Source organism: Trachinotus anak, unplaced genomic scaffold (genome assembly GCF_046630095.1).
Source record: "Trachinotus anak isolate AG129_WGS33_773 ecotype Australia unplaced genomic scaffold, CSIRO_AGI_Tana_v1 ptg000007l, whole genome shotgun sequence".
NCBI classification, from domain to species: Eukaryota; Metazoa; Chordata; class Actinopteri; order Carangiformes; family Carangidae; genus Trachinotus; species Trachinotus anak.
The window spans coordinates 14,764,359-14,778,439 of record NW_027273858.1 but is presented as its reverse complement, the minus strand read 5'-3'; the positions used below and the strand labels follow the sequence as shown (position 1 = coordinate 14,778,439).

Genomic DNA, 14,081 nt, shown 5'->3' with positions numbered 1-14,081 from the left:
TTTTTTTTTTTTAATGTTAATGCATTAGTAATACTAATCCAATACTCCCAATAATTCTTCTGTAGCTTTAAAAGTTGAAGGCAGGATTATTACTCTTACTGATTAAATAGGGTATTTTTGTGAGGTATTGCTACTTTCCTCAGGTAGAAGAATACTATCTGAATACTCTTTCCACCACTGATGGTAATATTCTTGTCTTGCTGGTATCTGCTGCTTCCGGTTGACAGGTTTAACCAAATTAATTAAATACCTGGCTGTGCTGTCATACCACCGGTGAACCTGTTACAGTCAGTAAAACTCCTGCCACTGTCAACACACGTCGGACATATGACCAGACATACGGACTTTCTGCGCAGACGTCACAGCTGCTGCTTGTCCACCGCCGTGGTGACGTCACCAGAAACACGTGGGTTTGTTATGACAGGAAGTGAAGATGGCGGTGCAGTCGTCCCTCTCTGAGTCTGTGCTCGGGTGGTCTATTTTCACATTTATACTTCTGGTAAGCAAGTAGAAAGTTGCCTAGTCGCTTCATCAAGTAGTGGAGCGTTAGACAATTATTTTGAGATGTTAGCAGGCGAAGAGGTCGCTTTGTTAATGAGTTACCCAGCGCGACAGGGCTACGGTGTATTAACGTCAATATTAGCTTTGGGTTGGTGTTAGCTAACATTAGCTGTGACACACTTAACAGGCTGCTGTTTTGTTGAAATCGCCCAGTGTTGTATTTGGTGTACTTTTCTTTTGCATACTATTAGAACCAGTGTAAAACACAAAGACGACGAGAATATGCGGCTGGTATTCTTACTCTATTCAACAGAAAATTAACATCTCCTGGTAGTTTTTTTTTCCTGGCAGCAGCATCCAGTTATGTTGCGTAGCTAGCTGTCACCACAGTCTTTTAAAATGCGCTTCACAAAAAATATGGTGTCCTGAGCAAATGATTTCGTGCTGTTGAGCAAAAGCAGAGGGTGCTTTCCATCACAGTTTCTGAAAACGAACATTTAACCATGTATCCTCACTGTAGCATTTGCCGTAAACCCTAATTTTTGTCCCTTGTAAAGACTGTGACTTCAGTAGTACTTAAATTAATGCCCTGAAGTTGGTCAGCTAGGTAATCTGCTGCTTAAATTAGCGCTCATTATCTGAGCTGCCATTAGAGTCACATAGCTAAATCAGAGGCCGCCCAGAAAAGTGCCTGGATGCCAATAAACTGCTCTGCTTCTCTACCCACCACCAGCAGCAGCCCATTTATTTGAACAAACCTCTCAATGGATCTTATTTGGATGCAAAGCCCGCGTCATTACCTGGCAAAACAAGCAGCCAGAAGCTTAAGGCCGCGGGCCTTTAATTGATCCTGCCTGTGAATGGCAGCCCTTGATCTGAAGGGACTAGTTTTAGCAGTGTCCTCTCTTCTTACAGCTTGTGTGCCTAGAATATGACCTTGTCATTTTGGAGCCCCTCTTTTGCTTCTCGATCTAATGAGTTTCCTTCCTGTTACGATGGCAGTCCCTCTCCCTCTTTCTTTTTGTCTTTAAACAGCAACAGATTAAATTACCAATTCATTTATCAATTGAAAGATAAAAAAAAAACTGTAGTACACAAATTGTCCTTCTAATAGACATATGAATCCTGCTACTTATAAAAAGTCGACTTTGTATTGTTTCCCCTGTGTGTTCAGGTTATGCTGAAAGAGGATCAGGAGAGGGAGTATGATATAATCAGATCAGTTGTTCCATAGCACCGGCAGGCTATTCTCAGTATATAATTCCCTACATGTTATGTAAACACTTTAGTTTGAGTATTTCTTTTTGGCAATCAACAACACACACTTGAGCTAGTGTTTCCAAGCAGTGTTGATCAAGCATAGGAGGACATTATATTGTGAACACAATATGAAGTTCAATAAAATATAGCAGTGCAACACTGATCAGTGTTATATTGCATTATATTAATTTATTCTTTCATTTATGTATTCTTTCAGTATTCACTACTTCTTTTTTATCTGCCATATCTTTTTGAGATTACATATTTTATACAAACAAAAAATCTAATTTTAAATGCCTCTACTGTTACTGTACTCTTTAAGATTCATTACTTTTAATCGTTTTTGTTGTTCATTCTGGTATTATTTTCCATTTATTTTAACTTGATTACTATTTTTTTCTGTTTAGGTAATCCTGGCTTTCTGTTGGGTCTACATTCGGAAATTTCAAAGTCGTCAGGAGAGTGAAGTTGTTTCAACTATCACAGCAATATGTGCTCTGGCCATTGCTTTGATATCGTCTGCACTTCTACCAGTGGATATATTCCTTGTCTCATTCATGAAGTATCCCAATGGTACCTATAAGGTTAGTATGTTTCTGCTAACAATCAATTTGAGAAATGCTAATGACTTTTCCTAAGGCTGCCTTTCACTTTACTTTGTAATTTTCTTAGATGGTGTGGATGTTGTTGTTGTCCAGGCTAAATGCTGAATGTGATTCTCAGCTCATATTTTTTTTTACCAAGTCATTGCATTTGGTCCTATGTATTTGAAGATTTAGCAAAGCATGTAATGATATCTTTATTTGAGCAGCCGGTAATTTGTTGGTTCATCTTGGTTGTGAACTGCTTTGATTTATAAAGGATATTTGTTTTTTTTGTACAATTTAGTCATGGCCACTCGACATAGACTGCACACATTAACTCATCAGAAGACATTCCCTTACTTACTTAATTAAACATGATTCTTAGTGATCTCTTGGTGATAAAACTTTTTAATATGATAAAAAAATCAGTAAAGAGGCATGAAAGAAAGAGCTGGATTTCTGATAAAAATTAAATAAGTGTAAACAGAGAAATGAAAGAATCACAAGAACAGAGAAGATCATTTGTACTTTTCTCAGAGCAGTGAGAATCATGACACTGCAGAGACAGAAATGATGCAAACATTTTAACATTTAGATTGCTGCTCTTCAAAAAGCAATTACTGGTTTTTGATCGTTTTTTTCAAATTTGAGAATTTATGCTTTATGTAAAATACAGGAAATGCAGTAATAGACATGTTCCCACACTTGTGCTACACATAAATAGAAATAGATTCAGGCAAAGGTCTGACAACTTTGCGGTATTCCCCCCATTGCTGTAGGTTCTGTATCATTCTCTGTTTATGTCTAAACTCAATTTGTGAACATAGCTAAACAAAGCTGTCAGAGCCCACAGGCTTGCAAGTTTGGCATGACCTATCCCTTTTCAGAGTCTTGGGCTTCCTCATTAGACGATGTATTGTGGTTTGTGTTTCATGCCTATCTTGAAGATACTTAAGAGTATGGAAAACAAATAAATAATTGAATTAATATAATAACCAGGAAAAACACCATACCTCCCTCTGTGTTGGTTTTGATTATAACACTTTACTTTATACTCATTATTGCTTATTTTATGAGTTTCTCATTGATTATTATTCTTGTGTCATACCCTTTACCATTCAATTTAATTCCAATTTTAACATTTAACCACTTTTCCTTTAATATCCAGGAATGGGCAGCAAACAATGAGACGAGAGGGCAAATTGAAGACACTGTTTTGTATGGATATTACAGTAAGTAATTCTCTTAATACCTGTCTATGTAGGCGCACATAAAAAAATAAAAACAAAATCTTAACTAGTGAGGATTATTTATTGCAGACCTTTAGAGAAATCAATATATCTATCTCTGGATTAATCCTCGTGTTTGAATATTTCTAGGGAGTTTAGCATGCCACGTCATTCTCCTATGATATCAACTCAGTCTCGTCTTTCAATAGATGGTAGTTCCAATGCAATTTTAATAACACCTCGGGTCTGACTCACTCACTTAGTGAGTTAGCAGTGTAACTTTGCTCATTCTTTGTTTTCTACAGTGGTGACTCATTTTCACACAGGGTATCTGTGTAGTGACTTACAGATCTTACCTGTTCTGGAGCACTTTCATTCAGGCTGTGATTTGAAGATATATTAAGATATTCAATATATATTAAAAGCCCATACAATAGTTCACAGATTCTACAACATAAAAATTTTACTTTCAAATCTTCATTTAAACAAAAACATGGGATTAAGATGAATGAGACTAATTATGCAAGGAACTAGAAATTCACCTTTGAAATAATAAATACTGAAAAGTCCCTTTCGCAGGGTAATGTTAATGGATAGATTGTATTTCTAACATATTTTCTTTGTTGCACTTCACTGTCTATGTTGCTATGATAGTTTAATAGTTTCATAATATCTTAAATATGCTGCTTCACAGGTATTGCTGTTGCATGTGATTGGATGTTTGTTACAAACTCTTCCTCCTTCATGTGAAGACAGTTAGGACAGGAAAATCCAGTGCTTACAGAGCAAGTTGATAATTATGTTGATAAGACCGTTTTCTCAGGATTACTATGATGGTTGTGAACAGCTATCACAAAAATACCCTGACCATTCTTGTACATTCATTGTAGGTGATTGTTTGGTGAGTAGGTCTAAGGGACCAGTTTAACCTCTGTGTAATTATTGTAAGACGGTGCAGTATCCTGTGCTGCTGATTTACAGACGAGTGACTTAAGTTGTTGATAAATTATGATTGTTGATTGCATGCTGTCTCCACAAGAGGGAGCTGTTGGGCTAATGTCAGACCATTTTTATGAATGCGAACCTGCGCCCAAAAAAGGTCAGGGGATCAGATGTAAACTTGTTGATGTCGCCATCTACAGCCAAGTAAGTTAATAGCTTTTGCAATTTGGACACTTGTGCCACCTACAGGTGATTGAGTGGTACAGCAGATTTTTACAGTTTAATCTTCCACCACTTGTTAGAGTATATAATAACTGAAATTGGAAAGTACCAACAGTCCAGCTTGTCGCTGTCAAAAAAATGTTATATCACATATAATCACATAGCTTGTGATATGATCACATGTGGACATCAGGTCTTGTCGTCCTTGCTGTCTTAAAAATAAACAAAAACTAAACTAAACACATTGTACAGAACCAAGCAGAAATCTAACTACAGTATTACTTTCCAAGAAAATGACTACCCACAACTGTGCTAAATCTTTTACCAGGCTAGCCTTTACTTATTTCACTTGTTGTCACATTTAGCTTGCATTGAATAATACTATTTTACTGTAACTTATATTTTTTTTGGCTTGTTGCATCATTAGTGTGTTTGTTAGGCATTTTGGGCTTATCTTGGAGTGCAAGTCCAGTCCCCATGGATCGCTTCATAATTCCAGTATTTTTGTGTGGTTGTGATTTGGCTGATAAATTTCTAACTCAGAGCTATTAGTGCCACTGAAATTTCTTCATGATTGTCATATTAAAGGATAACACACGTTTGTTGTCTTTGATGATAGCAAATTCAGTCATGCCAAAGACACTAGATCACACGTTGTCTAGCAGATGCTGGCTTAAAGTGCCTGTCAGCAACACTGTTACGTACCGTCTGTTCCGAAATGGCAAATGCAAAGAAGACAAGCTGTCTCTTTGCCCAGACAGCCCAATCAAAGAAACCACTTCCACTGGTATAATGACATCAGAAAATTGGCTTTCACAGAACATGAACACAGCACGTGAATCCAGCATTCAGGGAGCTACAGTATATTGTCCTCTGGATGCACAAATATGATTTCATACACAAAATCGATTTCTATTTTAGCATCTATAGTTGGGATTAGACATCTCCTAAAATGGAAACTTTGCTTTATAGAGACTTAAAAAATGAATAATTCACTAGGCTTAGTCTTGAAACCTGGGCCGTGTCCTATCAGTAATTTAATTTATTTTAATAGCCAAACTGCCTTGAAACCATGGTGCCACACACACTCAAGAATTTTGTTACACATCTAAACTCATATAGTTTGTTTAGTAATTGGTTAAATAAGTATATCTCTTCATTCTTAGAAAGCTTGAGAGTACATCACAATCTCTCACAGCTGTTTTGAGTGAGTTTGTCATGCAGCACTTATTGCGGTACCCATGTCTTTTTATAGATCTTATTCCACATAAATGCTTTTATTTTATATTTTATAAAGTAAAGTAGGCATTATTGTCCATATACAGTTTGTTCATACCATTCACAGAGAAAAAAGAAATAACATTTTTTCCACATAAATTTTCTTATCTATTTTCTTATCTGAAAAATCTTAGACAGTCTGCATTCTAGTAGCTAGGAGAGAGGTAAGGCAGAAGCTTGAAAGAGTTTGCTACTTGCCTCAAGCATGTATACATGTGATCACAGCTCTGGGAGTGTGTAGTGCCAAATGATCTCCTTGCAAATTTGTTGTGCTTGTAACCTTTGGCTGTTGATAAGAAAGGTTGACTGCTTGTAAAACTGCCTGAAACACAAAAATCAGAGCTTTGCAAAATTGATTCATATTGTGCTCAGTTCCTCAGAGCATATTTTTGAAATCAAGCTATATTGCCATTTAAACATTGAAAAGGCATTCCACACCGAGAGGTGCCAAATATTGACATTCATTTATTTTGACATGTTCCTTAGTTCATTGCATTTTTTTATGATAAAATCTGAAGCCTTTTCCAGCTGTACCAAAATTAATGTGACTATAGGTGTTACACTGTGAAATTGTCACATATTGACTCTGACTCCAGTCAGTGGCACAGGCCATTTAAAGTTCTCTACAAATGTATTTTTAAAGAAGTCAGATGGGATTTATGATGTATTTCTACATGACTATACAATCTCTGCAGTGAATAGCAGCTTGTGAAGATGACTGTGTAAGAAGGCTGTGTGCTGAGGCTGAGCAGTCATGCTTTGTTGAAAACATCATTAATTAACTAAATATGAAAATATGATAAATCTTAATTTGGCTGCTCAGTCCATTTTACCACAGTGTTATTGGTGTGTATGTATAACTTGAGAGACTCTTACCTCTCTACTGTAAGATGCATCACTTTATTATTTGCCAGTAGGTGGAGACCAAGCTCCACGTGTGGTATGCATAGCTTCCTCACAAATATAAGCTTTAAAGTCGAATTTTTTTAAGGCCATATTTGACAGCACTGTCCATTCGTCTCTTCACAAATGGAATAATTACAGGGTTGACATAGATATTTCTTATTTCCTTCAGTGGAACATGTTTTTCTCCAACATAGATTGATTTGTATTCAGTGGTGATCACAGTTAATAAGCATGTGTATGTCAAGCAATTTTTAAGAACTGTGCATTATTTAATTGAAATCACCTAATGGTTTTACACAGCTGTCATTTGCTGAATTTCTGTCAGTTGCTGGTTCAGGAATATGCACATTTTTCTCTAGACACACGTGTTTAATCAAACCTGTAGTTGACGTGAACATTTCCGCAGCAGCTTTGAATCCACTTTTCTGCTGTATAATTACCCTGTGGAGGTTTACAAGCACAGTGTTGTCATTGTGGGGAAATTATGGTGGGTAATTATAATATAGCACCCATTGTTATTTTAATGGAGTTGTTACTTTTTAACCAGGGTTGTATTTAACTTTTTTAAAATTTGGAATCCATACAAATTATACAGAATCAGTGGGAGCGGATGATGTGATATTTATTGGTTATTTCACACTCTTTTGTTCATTAAATTGCATTTTTGTTGATTTTAAAGGACTGTCAGTGGTGTGAAACCTCACTGTTGCTAAGAATCTTTTTCTTATGATAGCTACAGTATACATTCACAGTTACATCATAAGTAGGTCAAGTAAATGCATTTCAGCTATGTTACATCTCAGACACATATTTTTTTTGTCTGAGCAACAATCTGACACCCACTGATGAAAAGATAATAAATATGACAGAATGCAACTCTAATGCTAAAAAGCTATAAGTGAAAATATTCTGTAAAAGTGTGTGAAATGTTACTTATTGTCTATAGAGAATAAATCCTGCTGTTGTTCAAAAATTCTACAGTATAATATTGGATAAAATTTCAACTTGACAAAGGGGATGAACATCTGTGACTGAAACACCCACTTCTTTTAAATCCCAAATAGATTTTTGTAATCTTTGATGAAGCCGAAGTTTGAAAGCCTAGCCTTTCAATCTCCTGCCGCTGTCCATTTATACATTTCCTTGGACTGCTCAGTAATTCAGAGCAGTGGTGCATAAGACCCTTAAGCAACAGGGCAAAATACCCCTGGGCCCGTTAAATAAATCATCCGCTTTCTCTGCCTTTTTTTAATGCCATTTGTAGAAGAGAAGTTAGAGAGGATGCAACCCTCTTGTAAATACACTGCAAGTTCTTTCTTTTTGTTTGTGATTCTTATCTACCTGCATGAGCTCACAGAGCTTTTATTGGAAAGTGGTAGTCTAGTACTTCCTTTCAGAGCATCCAAAAAACAAGGACATACTGCAGTTTTATTTTGGAGGGCTACTTTGTACAGCACTGATGGGCCTTTAATGATAAGAAAACAGTAAACTATACTAAGAAACTAAAGGCAGAAGGTAAAGAAATCACAAGCATACCTTTTCACTTCTGCCTCTCTCTACCCGTGAAATATTCAAAATAGGGTAAGCCTCTATTATAACGATGTAAAGTAGAGACTGACTTGTACTGCATGTCTTTGGGTAACCAGAAGCTGTTGATCAAGTGGCCAAAAACCTGTGAAAAGACAATGTGGGAGGAGTTCAACATTGACCCTTGAAAAATCTTAAGCCCCTTTTCCATTGGTCAGAAAACCCGCTAAGACCTGCTAACATCGGGCTTTTGTCTGCAATGAAAAAGGATACAATCGGCATTAACACCTGGGTCAAGTGACTCTGCATCCGATCAGCGTTGATGTACACACAACACTCGGGTAAAGCCGCTTATTTTCCTGCTTTAACATCTTTAACAGCACACAGAGACTGTAGACAGACCTATCGCTTGCCCAATTTTCAACAAAAACTCAAGGTCTTAATTGTTGTCTGGCCAAGTCTGTGGTGGGTGTGGTCAGCCTGCTAGGAGGACTACATAAAACTGTAAAACATGACATTTCCTGTTGCCATAAGGTGGTGCTATGATTATAACTGAATAGTGGCATGTAGATGCCTTGCGGCTGGGACTTATTAAATATATTAAGTTTTGGCAGGTTGGGCAATGTTTGCTTGAGTTACAGCAACTTTTCATGGTGAAACATCGAAAATCGCTGCAAAGCCATGGACACGCCATTCAGTGAAAACTCAGAACCTTTGCAGTTTAGTATCGGGGAGGTCTTTAGAGTCACTCTTGTTAAATCTCTAGGACGAGTTTCTTAAAGTATACAATGCTTGTATATTGAAAAAAAAAGGTGTTAGGGTACCTACCAGTTTTTGTACATCTAGATGAAACATACTGTGAGTGCTGCTTCTTTGATATTTCCTAAGGGACACTATCAAACCATATTACCACACCCATGCCCAAGACCCATATCAGATATCAAGTTACACCCCTTCTAATTCATCTAGAAAGTTTTGGGAGTTTTTGAGCAACCATAACACCTCAAAAATGCTAAAAGTAATTAAGGAGCGCTGTAAAGCCAACATGTAATGCCCATGCCCAAATGCAATGTTCAATTGAAATACTTGCTACTTTGAACATGGGGGCAAAGTTTGCACATCCTGAAGACCTCAGAAATGTGTTACTGAGAACCCACAAAATTTTATGAACATCCAAGCAACTTTGCTTTATGCTTTAGCATGGTCCTGTGTTTGTGGGCACTATGGACCCCGCTGGCTACTATCCCATTCACTTTATAACTTTGTTATTTGTTGCAGTTCTTAAGTGTGTGCCAAATTTCATGAATTTTCAAGCTTTCAAACATTTTCACGAGTTTCCCAGCATCCCAAGCCCTTAAAGTGCATTTTTTCTAGCAGAAAAATAATAATTTCTACAAAATCAGTTGCAACAGTCAATTACCAAGCAAATTGCAACAAACTAGAAAATTCAGCATAAGCATCTGAAACACAACATATGTTACTCATATTACATATATATTAAATATTCTATTTTTTAAGTAATATATTTAATAATAAACCCAATGTGTTATGATAGTTATGCTATTTAATGTTAAAGAAATCATAACCTTACACTCATGTTTCCAGAGTCATTTGCCAGGTAGAACCCCCCCCCCCACTATGGGTTACATCTGGACAGTGTTGAGCTGTCCAAATGTTTGTGTTACTACTGTTATGGATTACTTTGCCATGGCAGAGATTATGCCCGGGTTCTTGCTAGTCAATGTGTGAATGTTTCAGCCCTGCCCCGGTTGTATACTTATTGTAAACGTATTCTGAAGTCAATGTAGCAATGTAAAAATATAACATTTACAGGAAATGAGAGTGCAAGCTCGTAGTGTCATACCTTTCAGCAAGTGTCTGTACAGACAGATATTTTCATCAGTCTCTGGAATCCTTTGTCAGAGACAGTGATTCTGTAAGAAATCTTGCCTGGCATGTAATTTTCACACAATATGTAATACTTTTTGCCCATCTGCAAGGATCTAGAGCCCAGGTGATAGATCATTTTATTTATTAAACATAAAGAGGTAAATAACTATTGCTTATGTCCTCACATTGTATATTGCATGCACATCTGCCAGTCCTATCTTCTGCTGTTTCTTTTATTTTCACTTTTTTTGTGTCTCCCTTGGGTACTTTTGAGTATATACAATGTAAAGGGTTCAGAAAGGACATTTAATTATTTAGTCCTCTCCTCTCTGTCAGGGGGATAAATGTGCTAAACTTTTATTCCTGGTCAGACATTCTTCTCAGTAGAAGATCTGGTTAGAGAGTAATTGATGATACACGGTAATGCAGTATGACCTATTCTCTCAGTATGTTAATATTCATGGTGTTATGATTAATTTTACCCCTTGCTTTAACCCACAAGCATCTGCCAGACATACTGTGCATTGCTTGCATTTATTGGCTCCTGGTATCATCCTAAACTTAGTTTGTCTGGCTGTAAATGAGTGTAAATGGATACCTTAGCAGAGCAATGAGCATGTGTTTATTGAAAGTAATGCCCTGTCACAATCACAGCTGGCAAAAAGGAAGCCACTATAACAGTGACATTCATTTGACTGGAGCAGAGCATTTTGTGAAGAATGGACCATTTCACAAGAAGGAATGTTTGTAATTACTTGAGGCCGTGCATTCTTTACTGATATGGAACAGTTGTTTACCATATGGGCATAAAAGCTGAAGTGTAGCACTGATCTTATGGGTTAATTAGTTATCAGGAGCAAGTGTTAAGTATTATTTTTATTTTTTGTTCAACAGTCCGATCTGCAGTTGTGTGGTTTATCGTGCTATAAAGGCACTGCTTAAGCTTGTATGTAGTTGTTTGTTATGTGTAGGCCTAAATCTCTTTTCCATTCCACAACAGTTTTAACTTGGTTTTAACGGTTCATTTGTTTTGAAATTGGTGACTTTAAGTCTAGGTTTAACTCATCAATTAAAAAATACTACTGCTTTGTTAAACTTCTATTGAATATTTGGGGGAAAAGCTGAAATTGGTGTGGTCATTGTAAGCTGTTCTTCTTCCTGCACATTTCTTGTAGTTGGTGTCACAATATGACTTGTGCTAATGATTCACATTACCACCTGCGTTGGCATTGCATTGAGCTATGCCAACTGTGTCGCTGATCACATCTTCATGACATGTTTTTCTTTGAGTTATTTTGGAGTTGTCTGGGCTTTCTTCACCAGCATCCATTTGCTCCAGAAAGAAAAGCCCATAGCCTGAAATAGCATCTCTCTATTTAAGTGTTTTTGCCTCACCTCCATTCTATGAATTCCTAATGTGTTTCGTGTTGGTCTTTTCTCTGAAAAGCTGCTTGTACAGGAACCAAACAAACAAAAAAGGCTTGGATGAGAGAATAGCAAGTTCTTTCACCAAGGACAGGTGTATTGGATCCACTTCATAGAGAAGGTCACTAGCCTTAGTGAATGAAAATATTTTCTGATGCAAATTGTTTTTCCTATTGCAGTGGATGACATAAAAATGGACCTGATCATTACCTGCATTGTGAGTTTTGCCCAAAGCAAAGTGTTCAAATACAAAAGCAACTCTAATTTTATGTATTGTTTAGTGCTCTGGGTGGCAATCTGAACAGACACAGCACCGTTTTTAGTTTACTCAGAACACACCCAGTGGTGTTATTCACTGGCTTTTACATGTAGCACTAATAATAGAGAGGGCACCTGTATAAAGATTGCTCTTAATAATATAGCCTGTAATTGTTAACAGGTGTTATAGTATGGCTTTGGTTCACTTAAAATCCTAAGATGAAGTACAGTAAAGTTAACTAAATTATTCAACCTCTAAAAAAAAGGAAGTCTTGTCAACCATGATTAGACACCATGAGGAAACTCCAGTGATGCTGCTGCTGAATATAAGAGTTTGTAATTTGTGGGAACATTTCTGGTTAAGTAATGATACACATATACAGCATAGGCCACTGAGAGCAAACTGTTACTGTCTCAGTCTTACTCAGTAAGACGCATGCATGTGTCATTACCATTATAAATACATTAAATGGCTTTTAATAGAAAGAATTGTATAGTAAAAGTGTTGTGTATTATTTTTTTGAATATAAAAATCTTAATCATTACTACATCAATAAGATGAAAAAATAATTTTCCTCCATCATATAAGACCTTCGTATGTAGGGATACAATACATTGCTTAACAAACCAATTCAGTGACTTTTAAATTCATAGATATGGAGCTGTGCAAAGTGGGCCTTGATTACTTAATGGATCTCTCCTTCATGTCATTGTTCCAAACATGACATTCATAACTACCTGCCGGACTCAAATGCTTATTGTACATTTCCCTTTTCTGATGGAAGTTTCCCCCAAGCTTTCTCAGGGATAATTTCTTTAAAACATGGATTGAAGTCGCTCCCTTCCACAAACCCGGGAGGATGCTTTTAACGAGAATTATTAGTTTAAAATGATGAAAAAACATTTCTCCTTGAAATTATGACTCCGAGGTCCTGTATGAGGAAAGAGGACTTTCCAGTGATGAAAGCTTTAACATCTGATGAAATACTCCCATATCATGGGACCTTATAGATACTCAGCAGTTATTTTTCATATAAGAAGTGATTTTGTTTTGTTAATACCTTTATTTTATTTTATTTTATTTTATTTTTATTTATTTATTTTTTTTAAATGCCTTTGCCACGGTGATCTTACAAAACACATTTTTGGCCATAACTCACAAATTTGTTTGCTAATTATGACACAATTTACACAAATGTCTAATAGGATTAAATGATGAAGTGATGACATTTTATATCCAAATGGTCAAAGGTCAACTTCAATGTGACATCATAATGTCCTGCCAAAACACTTCTGGCCATTCGGTTCATTCAGTGCTGTAACTCAGGATGGGGAGATTGTGACAATACTTCCTACAACTGACAAACAAAATAACTTAAATTGCAAATCTGAATCTAAAACATTATATTTGTACTTTGTAGTATACTGCGCTGTACACAAATGCATTGCAGTGTTTTAACATTTTATTTCATGGTAGAGGTTGCCACAGTGTTTGCTGGGATACTCATGTTTGACAATATTGGGCACACAAAGATATTTGTCTAATGCTTTGGTTTCATTTCTTTTTTGTATCCTTACAGCACTTTACTCCATCATACTATTCTGTGTCTTCCTGTGGATCCCCTTTGTTTATTTCTACTATGAAGAGAGGGATGATGACAATGGGAACAAATGCTTGGTAAGAATGCACTTTTCTTCCACACATAGCACTGTACCCTGCATAGATGTGGTTCTGAGGAATTAAAATTTTATTCAGGTGATTCAGGGCGCCTGACCAATATGCTAATGCAAAAATATCCTGAAGTCCTTTCAGTTGGACCTCCCAGCCAGCTTAAGGCAACATGCACCCATTTGTTAGCACACATTTTTACATTTTACATGACAAATAATGAAAACAAATATTCAGCCTTCTATTTTTATGTACCCAAATGTTTTTTCTAAGCTTCTTTGTGCACTGCAACAGTCTTGACAGTACACCATTTCAGTTCAGGTTTTATGAGTACAATGCATGATATGTGTCTTTGGTAAATATTTTTATCTTGATGCTTTAATGTTTTCT

General features: G+C 36.5%; 1 protein-coding gene across 2 annotated transcripts in view; it reads left to right on the top strand.

Annotated features, from left to right (window-relative positions):
- Positions 1-380: 380 nt before the first annotated feature.
- The window catches only part of lmbrd1 (LMBR1 domain containing 1), a 52,978-nt gene continuing 39,277 nt past the window's right edge, over positions 381-14,081 (top strand). The window contains exons 1-4 of one of the 2 annotated variants that reach the window (XM_071480883.1): positions 381-499; positions 2,169-2,345; positions 3,514-3,577; positions 13,603-13,700. In XM_071480883.1, coding sequence (XP_071336984.1) covers positions 434-499; positions 2,169-2,345; positions 3,514-3,577; positions 13,603-13,700 — 405 coding nt within the window. In that variant the 5' untranslated portion in view covers positions 381-433. The remainder of the gene's footprint in view (positions 500-2,168; positions 2,346-3,513; positions 3,578-13,602; positions 13,701-14,081) is intronic. The other variant, XM_071480884.1, reaches the window with a different exon arrangement.